General features: G+C 40.6%; 1 protein-coding gene across 1 annotated transcript in view; it reads left to right on the top strand.

The window, feature by feature from the left end:
* Positions 1 to 12,535, top strand: part of adgrb1a (adhesion G protein-coupled receptor B1a) — a 618,149-nt gene extending 605,614 nt beyond the window's left edge. The window contains exon 31 of the mRNA XM_048596183.1: positions 12,389 to 12,535. Within this exon, the coding sequence (XP_048452140.1) occupies positions 12,389 to 12,535 (147 nt within the window). The remainder of the gene's footprint in view (positions 1 to 12,388) is intronic.
* Positions 12,536 to 12,784: the final 249 nt, after the last annotated feature.

The following is a 12,784-nucleotide window of genomic DNA, read 5'->3' as shown; positions in this document are numbered from 1 at the left end:
CTGCTGAATGGACTCTCTAACTTCAAATAATGTTGATCTTGCTAATGTCGATCTTGCTTTGTGCACTCCCTGTGCAGTTGTAACCTGTACGCCTTGCTCTGTCTAAACACCCTATGATCTGTATGTCCTTGTTTGTTATGATCTGCCTGTACTGTTTGCAAACAAAGTTTAGGTACATGTGACTACAATAAATGAAATTAAATCAAAGAATAGTAAAGCAAAATATAATTGAAATTGGGAGACATTCCAGGATGCTGTTGAATAGAGGGATATGAATGTTCTTGTACATGAAATTACCAAAGTTAGCCTAATGGAACAGGGAGTCATTAGGAAGGGAATGAAATGTTGGTCTTTATTGCAAGGGGAATTATGTATAAAAATAGGCAAGTTTTGTTGCAGCTGTACAAGTCATTGAGACCACCCATAGAGTGCTGCATACAGTTTTGATATCCTTACATAAGCAAGGAAATGCTTGCATTGGAGGCAATTCAGAGAAGGCACATACATTGGTTTCTGGGGCGAAGGATGTGTCTTATCGGGAAAGGTTGAGTAGGTTGGATCTACACTTATTGGAGATTAGACGTTTAAGGGGTGATCTTTGTGAAACATATGAGATTTGAGGAGATGTGGCAGGATCAATGTTGTGAGGATGGTTCACCGTAGACTAAGCAGCACAGAATAATTCAGAATAAGGGGCAACCATTTAAAAGAAATGTGCATAAACTTTTGGAATTTTCAACATCGGGTTGAAAAATTATCTGTCCCTGCCTCGGATAAATTGAGATTTTTGAACTATAGTATTGTCAAGAGTCATGATGAACAGGTGGCAAAGTGAGCTTGAGGCCAAGGTGAAATCAACCATGATCTTATTGAATGGCTGGTTGGGAAGGGTCAGAACAGGTTTGAAGGGCTGACTGATCTACCCTTATTTCTTGTGTTTTTATTGCCAAAAACTCAACTGGCTGCATGGTCCTTCTGACTTTTACATTTCGCACAATAGCTCAGTCACTAAATCGTGTACTACGAACCAAGCTCTACACGCTATTGAAATGTCAATTGTCTCCTGTTACTCAAAATATAATCACTTCTAATGAGGGCATAGTGCTGTGTCGCTGTTGTGGTAGGTGGATGATTGAAAGTTGCCTAATCTCTCTATTGCTTCTTTTGAGTAAAACATGAAATAAACGGGCAGAGATAGTAGGAACCGCCGATGCTGGAGAATCTGAGATAAATTTTCTGAAGAAGGGTCTGGACCCGAAGCATCAGTTTTCCTGCTCCTCTGATGCTGCTTGGCCTGCTGTGTTCATCCAGCTCGACACCTTGTTATCTCAGATTCTCCAGCACCTGCAGTTCCTACTATCTCTCTCCTTGTGTCTGTGTGGGTTTCCTCTGGTGCTCCAGTTTCTGCTGCACAGGTCAGGTGGATTGGACATGCTAAATTTTCCATAGTATCCAGGGATATGCAGGCTCGGTGTATTGGCCCTAGGAAATGCAAGGTTACAGGGATAGGGTGGGGAGATGGTTCTGGGTGGGATGCTCCTCGGAGGGTCAGTGTGGACTTGATGGGCTGGATGGCCTGTTTCCACAGTGCAGGGATTCTATGATTCTATATGAAACAAGGCCAGCATTTGCTGCCTATCTGTAACTGTCATTGAACTGAGTATCTCGCACATCATTTCAGATAAAAGTCTTCTGTCACATGTAGGCCTTTCCTAAAGGAAATTATTTAATCAAATAAGTTTCTTGTGACAGTTAACAATATTGTCACGGTGAGTCACTGTGAGAATTTGAGCCGGTGTAGCCTCAGCCTCTGAATGACTAATCCTAATGATGCTCCCATGATGATACCATAAACCCCTCAAAGTGGAGCTGGGGTCGAGATATATAGACTAAAACATATAGGATGAGAATTAGGCCATCCGGCCCATCCCATCAAGTCTCTGCCACCATTTTATCATGGCTGACATGTTTTTCAATCCCATTCTCTTGCCTTCTTCCTGTAACCCTTGATCCTCTGATGAACTTATCTAAATCTGACCTAAATACGCTCAATGACTTGACCTCCACAGCCTTCTGAGGCAATGGCTTCCACAGATTCAGCACCTCAGGTATGAAGAAATTCCTCGTCTCAGTCCAAAATGGTCTTCCTTTCATCCTCAGGCTGTGCCCTCGGGTCCTAATATTTCCTACTAGTCTTTTCCACTTTCACTCTATCCAGGTCTCTCAGTATTCTGTAAGGTCCGATGAGATACCCATCATTCTTCTTCACTCCATCAAGTATAGACCCAGAGTCTCCTACTGCTCCTCATATGACAAGCCCTTCATATTCCAGGATCATTCTGGCAAAATTTTGGAGTTAAGTGGCTTTACAGCTAATAGATGGAGTGGATTTTCCTGGAGTATTTCTGCCTTTGTTTCTCCCTGGAGTTTAACATGACTTCTAAGGATATTGAAGGGAAAAGATGGTCCATGGTAGGTGCTTGTCTTTGGATCAGGAAGCAGAGAAATGAAAATCAAGGTTTTTTATAAAAGTTGAGACCATTACTTTCCTTCTCATGATTTTTGACCAAACTGTCTGTTTTTGAAGGTTCCAGACAGACACTGACTTGAACAAAAAAGGTAATAAATGTATTTTCCTCAAATTTTCTTCTTTCTGACTGCTACATTAGGTGTTTGTTTTAAAAAACCTTGCCAATCAACTACAAAATATTGTTGTCACTGTTAACTACAAATTTAAACATGAATTGAATTTTGTGTCCCTTCCCATGAACATTGGGCAATACCTATGTCAATAATTGTATATTTAGAATGGAAAATTCTAATGGGTGGCATGGTGGCTTTGTGGTAAACACTACTGCTTCACAGTACCAGGGACCCTGGTTCAATTCCAGCTTCGGGTAAATATCTATGTGGTGTTTGCACATTGTCTGTGTGGGTTTTCTCCAGCTGCTCCTGGTTTCCTCCCACAGTGCAAAATGTGCCGGGTGGGTGAATTAGCCATGAGAAATGCAGGGATTGGGTACATGTGTCTGGGTTAGATGTTCTTCAGAGGGTCTGTGTAAACCGGATGCGCCGAATGGTCTCTTTCTACACTGTAAGGATTACATGATTCCAAAATAAGACAGAATGTTCGCAGTTAGTCAGATGTAGAATCTGTTATGCACGAGACTGTGATTCATAACAAACACAAGCAGAAATTGCTGGAGAATCTCAATAGATCTGGCAGCGTCTGTGGAACAAGAAACAGTGTTAGTGTTTCGAGTCCAATAGCGCTTTTTCAGAAATGAAGAAAAGCCACTGGACCCGAAACATTTGCTCTGTTCCTCTCTGAACAGATGCTGTCAGATCTGCTGAGTTCCTCCAGCAATTTCTGTTCATGTTTGTTCCACATCTCCAGCATCTGCAGTTCTTTGTTTTGTTCCTGAGATTGATGTTGCATCACAGATCTTCTCTAAAATGTTCCTTGCAGTTCATTCTAAGTCCAGTTGGGAACACCCTGGCCTTCATTAGTTCTGGACAGATAATAATTGAAAAGCAACTGAGGACATTTTTAAAGAACACTAACTGTTGGGTCTCCATGCCTATGTCACTGCAGCTTCAAAAGTTCAAGTGCTAATGATCCCTAATAACCTATACTATTGACCCTTTCATTAAAAGTCTTTCCTTTTATATTATCGTCATGTTGCTTAGCCTCTAAATATATTGGAGACCCTGAAGCCTGTTTGATAACACTATTGTTCTAGGAAAGAGTCTCAGTAAAACAGCTCTATTGGAAAATTGGATTGCTAATGAGAAAATTGTTTGATTATTCTCGCAAGACTAAGTCTAGAAGATTCTACAAAATGATGTTTGTGATGGAAGTTGAGTTTTCAACCCTTATGCACTGTGATGCAAATTTCCACCCTATTTCAAGGTCTTGATATAAATGCTTCACCTTTGTCATGCATCACATATCGCTTAGGGTGCCGCTGATTTTCGGTGATCTTCATTATAAAATAATAGGCTTGAATATTAGCATATGAGTAAATGCTAACAATTCCTCATAAGTATGCTTTTAGCTCAACTCTATTGTTAGGTGAGTCACTCTCTGAACATCAAGGGAGAAGATGTTCTCAGTTCCTATTTTTGTTGAGTAACATACATATTTTCTTTCTACCTACAGACAATATTTCAGTCCAAATATTGGTCAGAGAAATAATTTCAAGCCTTCCGGGTGGAAACTCACATGCACATTTTCTCATGACTTACTTAGAAAATTACTTTTCGAAATATACTCATAGATAACACAAAAAAAAAACTGAAAGGAGATGAAAGTTTCAGTGCAGTTGTTTGAGGAAATAGTATTAGGCAAAGCATCTAATTCTTCCGTTCACCATGCCATGCAAAAGACAGCCCCTCCAATTGAATTATATCCTGTTGAAGTATTCTTACGAAGCTTGACAGGATAGATGCAGAAAGCAAATAGCAAGAACTGCCAATGCTGGAGTCAGAGTCAATACAGCGTGGAGCTGGAGGAACGCAGCAGGTCAGGCAGCATCAGAGGAGCAGGAAAGTCGATGTTTCTGGCTTACGCGCTTCATCAGGACTGGAATTCATTGATGTCTGGGCATGGGGAAATGAAGGTGAGTCCTTTGCTGAGGCCTGACCATTTGTCCTGAGTGAGGGGGAGGTTTGGGGAAGGTGAATACCATTAATACGTGGGCACAGGGGAATGAAGGTAAGTCCTTTGCTGAGGACTGATCGTTCATCCTCAGTGACGGGGAGGTCTGGGGGGATGATGAATACTCGTTGATGTGTGGGTGCAAGGGAATAAAGAAGGGTGTAAATCTGAAACATTGACTTTCCTACCCCTCTGATGCTGCCTGACCTGCTGTGTTCCTCCAGCTCCACATTGTGTTGACTAGTTACAGAAAGGATGTTTTCCCTGACAGAGGGTCAAGAACGGGGGGCCAAGATTCAAAATAAAATATAGACTGTTGTATGAGGGCTCCATCAAGCTTAACATGATCTAGTGTGGATTAGGTTGTCAAAAATTTTGTCCCCATTCAAAGAGTCATGCTGAGTGAACAATATGAAGTTTATTTGAATATTGCATCTATCTGCCACTTACATAAGTATGAGTAGAGAAATCTGCTCTCTTTATCTAATCTGGGCTACAGGAACCTCCAGACCTACAACAATACAGTTGACTCTTAACTGATCTCTGGACAATCACAGATAGAGAATGAGTGCTAGTCGAGCCAAGAACAACCACATCAAATTCAATTTCAAAAAAAAAATTGGGGAAATGTGAATGGAAATTTTGGAGGCACTGCAAAGTTTTCCAATCTTCCTTCCAATCACAGAATTGGTACATTGCTAAAGGAGGCTCTGGTGAGACCGCATCTGGAGTACTGTGAGCAGTTTTCATCTCCTAAGTTAAAAAACATTATTCCATTAGAGGCAAAATTTACAAAGATGATCCCCAGTATGGTGGAATTATCTTATGAACGGGTCGGTAGTGTACTGATTGGAATTTTAAAAAAAAGTGATCTTATTGAAACATATCAGATCCCTAAGGAACTTGGCAAGGTAAATACTGAGAGGATGGTTCCCCTCATGGCAGAGTTTAGGACCTGAGAGCCTAGTCTCAGAATTGAGGGGTGCATTTTCAGACTGAGATCATCATCGTAGAATTCCTACAGTGTGAAAACCTGCCCTTTGGCCCAACAAGTCCACACCGACCCTCCGAGCATCCCACCCAGACCCATCCCCCTATAACCGCAACATCCCTGGACAGTATGGCCAATTTAGCATGGCCAATCCACCTAACCTGCACATCTTTGGACTGTGGGAGGAAACTGAAGCACCTGGAGGAAACCCACACAGAAGTGGGGAGAATATGCAAACTCCACACAGACAGTCACCCGAGGGCTGAATCGAACCCAGGTTCCTGGTGCTGTGAGGCAGCAGTGCTAACCACTGACCGTTGTGTCATCCTGAGGCATTTCGTCTCTCAGGAGTTTGGGAGTCTTTGTAACTCCTTGCCACAGAGAACTGTTAGGGCTGTGTCCCTTGTGTCTATTTAAGGTCGAGATAGATAGATTCTTGTTCAATGGGTAAATCAAGGGTTATGGGAAAAGTGGATGAGGAAATGTCCAATCAGCCTTGATCCAGTTGAATGGCACAGCAGTCTTGAGGGTCTGAATGACCTACTCTTGTTCCTATTTCTTATGATCTTATGGTCTGACAGTTCAAGGTGAATGGGAGTCAGTTCTCGTGTTATCTTTGTGTAAGATGGCCTGCAGTGTTAATTTTATAGTTACCTGTAATTACTTTTGCTTCACAGATATGAAGATCTACAATCTGCAACAAATAATGACATTGTCAGGATTTCAAACTGCACTCTTGATTAATGTAATTGCCTGTTGAAGGGTGTTTGATCATTCACAAGTACTGACCCTGTGCTCAGGTAGTAAAAATATCTGATTGTACCCACTCCTGTAGTCACAGCCACTTTCCATTTGCAGTGCACATTTTCAGCTGACTGAATCTGGAAGGCAATACAGGTCACACTTGGCACAATGAACATCAGGCTTAGCCCCCCACCAAGCTTCAATGACCATTTCATCTTGCCACTTTCTGGACAGACCATCAGTACTGATCCTCCACATGTTCCCACTTACCACCTCAATTACATATGCGGTTCTCATCATTATCATCTGAGACCTGGCCCTACACTTTAGTTTTGCCTACTACTGTGCTGCGCAGATCCCCATTGATGTCAAGGAGATGCTGACATTCAATAACAACTTCCATGCCTCTACAAGCAGTATGCCATGTCTTCATACATAATTGCCTCTGTCCTTCATTATTTGTCAATTTTCCTTCTTCATCATTCTTGTTTCCTCTGCATCCCAGCTTGTTACCTACAATCTTCAGCATTGTTTTCCCAAATTCCTGAAAACAACATGTATTCTCTGATAACCCACCTTTGACTTTCGTTCAGATGACCCAAGGACTGACCATTGTCCACTCTGTTAACTGGCTTGGCAGGGGTACCTGAGTAATGATTGGTCCTAAGTTCTGAGGAAGGGTCACCAGACCCGAACCCTTCACAGATGCTGCCAGACCTGCTGAGCTTTTTCAGCAACTTCTGTTTTTGTTCTTGATTTACAACGTCTACAGTTCTTTTGGTTTTTAATGACTGGTCAGACGTAAAACTATTCTATGCGTGCTCCCCAACTGACTCAATATTCTCAAGTTCTGAGGAAGGGTCACCAAACCCGAAACGTGAACTCTGATTTTTTTCTTCACAAATGCTGCCAGACCTGTTGAGCATTTCCAGAAACTTCTGTTTTTGTGACTCAATATGCTCCCCTAATTGATGGCACTGGATGTGCAAAACTGATCATGCTGTACCTCCTGAAATGTAACATTGCACATGCACTGACCACATCTACTCGAAGTGTTTAACTAATCTCCAGATTGCCATTTGTTTGATACACATGCAGTGTGTTTGGCATGTAGGCTGTTGACACATGCCACGGGTATGGGATTGGCATAACAGAGTGCTGTACTGCAGCATTTCTATCACTTTGACTTATCACTTTGGATGATCTTGATAATCTGAGTGAAGCTGCAAGACAAAACAGAAGTAGGCTAAAATCAGATATGTGCAGTTGGGCCACGGATCGCCATAAGCTCATTGAATGATGGAACAGGCTTGAGTGGCTGAATGGCCTACTCTTGCTCCTAAATTCCTCGATAAATAAGTCTCTCAAGATGTTCTACTTTTGAAACATTAAAATCCATCCAAATGCACATAAAGGGTTAGTTCAGATTCATCTATAGAATCTATGAACACAGTAGTGAAGAAGGTGTTTAGTACACTTGCCTTTATTGATCAGGGCATTAAGTAAAGGAATTGGGATATCATGTTGCCACTGTACAGGATATTGTTTAGGCCACTTTTGGAATACTGTATTCAATTTTAATCTCCCTGCTATAGGAAAGATGTTATTAAAGGTGAAAGGGTGCAGATTTACAAGGATGTTGCTGGGGTCAGAGGAAGAGGCTGAATAGGCTGGGGCTATTTTTCCTGGAGCATCTGATGTTGAAGGGTGACCTTATAGGGGTTTATAAAATCATGAGGGGCATGGATAGGGTGAATAGTCAAGGTTTTTTCCCCAGGGTAGGGGAATCCAAAACTAGAGTGCATCAATGAAGGGGAAAAATATAAAAGGGATCTAAGGGGTACCATTTTCACGTGGAGGGTGGTGCATGTATGGAATGAACTGCCAGAAGAAGTGGTGGAAGCTGATATAATTACAATATTGATAAAGCATGATCTACATGAATAGGAAGGATTTAGAGGGATATGGGCCAAATGTTGGCAAATAGGGCCAGATTTATTTAAGATAGCTGGTCGGCATGGATGAGTTGGACCGAAGCATCAGTTTCCATGCCATACAACTTTATGACTCTCTGACTTTAATTGAAATTTGCCTTACACTTGTAGTTATTAAAAATATGTAGTTATTAAAGAGCCAGGAAGATATTTATGTTTCTTTGAAGTATTAGGCAACTGACAAACTGATTCATTATAATGCATTTGAGATTGTTTCAACATCTACAACCAACGAACATGAAAGAGGAAATATTCACAGGTCCTATTGAATAAATTTATGGAAAGATTGGTGAATATTTGTATAAGGAATGTGGAAATTTAGCATGCTCAACAAGGAAAGCACGTGAGATGTTGGCCTTTATTGTAAGATGTTTTGCGTATGGGGATTAGGAATTCTTGTTGCAATTGCATAGGACTTAGATGAGGTCGGCTCAACGTACAACATGTAGATTTGCTGTCTGTTTTTTGTGGAAAGATGCACTTGCCTCTGCAGTGCCATCACTAGGTTAGCTCCTGAGAAGAGTGGCGTTCCTTGGGTTAAGAGAACAAGTAAGCTGGACATATACTCTATGAGCTTCAAAAGAATAAGACCCTATCACATTCAAACATTATGAAGGGGCTTGAAAAAGTAGAAACTGAGACATTGATTTCCCCAGCTGGAGAATTAAGGACAAGGGTCAACCGTTTCAGGAGAGGAAGGTGATTATTTTGTATGATGAGATGAGAAGAGCTTCCTTCACGGTGTGGGTTAATAATGTTTGGAAATTTTTCCGTCAGAGAATTATGGATGTTCCATTGCTGAACTGTTTGAAATTAGGGGATCTAGGAATTGGCAACAAAGTGGAGTTGAGGCCAAAGATTAGCCATGATCCAATTGATTGTTGGAACAGGCTCAAGGAGTCTTGTAGTCTTCTCCTACACATATTTCTAATGTTCTTGTGTTAAATAGATTTGAAACAAGAAGATTAAGAAAACAATGAAGTGGAATGCATCAAATCACATTCTCCACTTCAAACAAAAAAAAAGAACAATAAATTATGTCTATAGAGTGCAATTATCCTGATCCATTATGCTAATCATATACCTTACGTCTCTACATTGTGCAGGTGCTATCAAAGGCTTTAAGAGAAGGCTTTGACTTTTATTGAATTGAGCAATCCCTGATGGAAGGTTTATTGAGTGTGCAGCTGTGAACTTATCCCAAGTTTATGGCATTGAAAAGAATTGCAACTGTAACAATTCTGTTGAGTATTATTACATCAGGTACTCTGGTACTGTTCATGATTTATTAACACTGCCTTGTTCATGCAATGTAATTGTATTTTACCTTGAGCAACCATCTATCCTTTCTATTTCTGAGACAATGATTAAGTTGGTACACAAAAGCTCAGCATAATTTTGTAGTGTAAAGCAAGCAGAATATCGTTCTTACGATTAAATCAGGAGTTTTATCAAATTTGGTAATGTGCAGGAAACAATGTGAGGGAATAACACAATGGATCAACATAGTATCTTGTGTTTGAAATTCCTATTAAGTAAACATACAACTTGCCAACTGGTGGTAGCAAAAATAGAAAGGCTGATTATTACTTAAATGGTTGTAAAGAGACAGGAATGTCCAACGATACCTGGGTGTCTCCGTGCACCAGTTGCTGGAATTAAGTGTGCAGGTGCAGTAGGCAGTAAGGAAGGCAAAGTGTATGTTGGCCTTCATAGTGAGAGGGTTCAAGTACAGGAAGAACAAGAATATCTTGCTGTAATTTGTGAGGCATTGGTGAGGCCACACTTGCAATATTGTGCGCAGTTTTGGTCCCCTTATCTGAGTTAGGATGTAGAAGAAGTGCAGTAAAGGTTTATCACGCTGATTCCTGGGTTGGTAGTGCAGACATGAGGAAAGGTTGAATCAGTTAGGATTATATTCACTGGAGTTTAGATTAATAAAGGGGGATATCATAGAAACCAATAAAATTCTAACAGGACTAGATGCAGGAAGGCTGTTGCAGGATTTTAGGGGAGTCCAGATCTGGGGATCATAGATAAAGAGTCAACCTTCTAGGATGAGGAGAAATTTCTTCACCCGCAGAGTGGTGAGCCTGTGGAATTTACTACCACAGAAAGTGATTGAGGACAAAACATTATGTGTTTTCAAGAAATAGGTAGATATAGGTTTTATAGCTAAAGGGGTCAAGGAATAAATGGGGAGGGTGGAATTAGGGTATTGAGCTCGATGATCAACCATAATTATACTGAATGGAACAGCAGGCTCGATGGGGCTGAATGGCCTACTCTGCTTCTATCATCTATTATTCAATGATTCAATGTGTATTTGGCAAGGAAAAGAATCCCAACTATTTCTACCTTTTTCACCTGTTGGGGCCATCAGATTGTGCATTGAACTTTCCTTATCATACAAAGAAATGTGATGATGTAGCAATATAATGCAGCATTACTGGATAAGGCATGCAGAGCCCCAAGCTACTGTTCTGGGACATAGTTTTGAAACCGAACAAAGCAGATGGTGAAATGTTAAAAAGCAATAGAATTTAAATGCTATTTTATTGGTGACATAAAACCTATCTGGTTCACTAATGTCCTTTCAGTAAGGAAATCTGCCCTCCTTACCCAACTTGCATATCACTCCAGACAACAGCAATGTGCATGACTGTGCTCTGAAATGACGAATCAAGCCGCACAGTTCAAGGGAAATTAAGAATGTGAATCAAGTGCTGGTCATGGTAATGATCTTCATATCATGCTTATGAATAAATTAAATATTGTGCACTGCACCTGTCAGATGTTCAGTGCAGTTGCATTTCAATTGCAACTTCAGAAGTCACTCTTTCCAAAGTAATCACACTTTATAAGTAAGGTCTTCTCAGGTGCAACATCCCTATTAATTATATTTAGTTATTAAAGATGGAAGTTCAGGTGATAAGTCAAGGCTGCAGCATATGGGAGCTCCTACATACCATTGTGATCCAAGGCAAGCACATTGGTGGTAGATGTTTGAAGTTAAAGTAGTTTCAGCTCAGACATCATTACCTGAAGGCTGAAATGCAGACACTGTTATGCATCAAGGAGAGGGAAAGTTACCTGGGTACATTGTTGCAGCAGGCCGTCGCATTACTTAGGAGAAAGTCTTCTGTTGTAGACAGTGGTCACAGATGGGAATATGATAATGTGAATGAGACAGGTAATGAGATCCTTAATGTAAGAGTGCAGGAGTAATAACCTCTGTGATTGCCTAACATGTTTTGAGGTTCTCAGCCTGTTTGGTTGAGAGTGGTAGCTGCAGAGTAAATGAGCAAACTGATTATGAAGCCAGTTAGATGTGGGGACGAATGAGGAATATAGTCATAGTAGGTTATAGAATAATGAGGGGTCTTGACATTATTTTTGACAGCAAATGCAAGAATCCAGGCTGTTGTATTGTCATTCAATGCCTGGTTTTGTAACTTCTGTTCAGGACTGGAAAGGAAATTGCTATGACAGGAGGAGGAACCAGTTGTTGTGTTCTAAGTAAGTACCAACAACATAGGTAGAACTGGAACCAGACTCTCAATCAAAAGTATGAGGATCTGGTCACGAAATTAGAAAGGAGAACCTCAAAGGTTATAATCTCTGGATGTAAATTGACATTACATACAAGAAATTAGATTGATGTGGGAGAAATGTGCTCCTGTTCTTGTGGCATTGGCACCAATACTGATGAAAGCGGGGGGCAGTGCCTTTGGGATGCTTTACACCTGAATCATGCTGGAGCCAATTTTCCTACAAACTATAAACCTAAGGAAGTAAGAGAGTACTTAATCTAATTTATGGGAACAAGGGATCACACATTAAAAGTATTTAAACCCTTACTTATTTTTCATAATTTTTATGCTTATTCTTTAATCAATTTTGAATTGTGAGTTTGAAATGATTTGTGAACTTTGGGACAGCTTGTGGCAAAAGGAAAATAACTGACTTAATATTTGTTGGCTGATTCCTGATTAAAAGGGTTCCAACAGACACAGGTACCCTGAGTGGAGCGTTATGCTTAAAAAGATAGTTGAAGTTGGCTATTACCAAAGCCAGTGCCTAACAATTGGTTCTGACAAGTACGGAAAAGACCCTATGTTTGAGCAGATATCAACCGTTGAATAGTATCATGAATCAATCGAGGCCTCAGGAAGAGTCAATCAGTTTATAAAGGAAGAACCAGAATTGAAGATTTTTTTAAAAATTCAGTGTTTTGTGACAGATGGTTTTGGGCTGCTGCTGAGACAGCATGAAGTTTTGAAACTCACTGTCTCATCTGATACACCAGCTTTCAGAAACCCAAAGAGTAGAAATCTGAGTTAGAAGTACTGCTGCCTTTGCCTGGGTGAACTGAGAAGGTGACCCTAATCAACA

The sequence above is a fragment of the Rhincodon typus genome, chromosome 4 (assembly GCF_021869965.1).
Source record: "Rhincodon typus isolate 14 chromosome 4, sRhiTyp1.1, whole genome shotgun sequence".
In the NCBI taxonomy this organism is placed as follows: Eukaryota; Metazoa; Chordata; class Chondrichthyes; order Orectolobiformes; family Rhincodontidae; genus Rhincodon; species Rhincodon typus.
The sequence above is the reverse complement of the archived record's forward strand: the minus strand, read 5'-3'. Positions and strand labels throughout refer to the sequence as shown.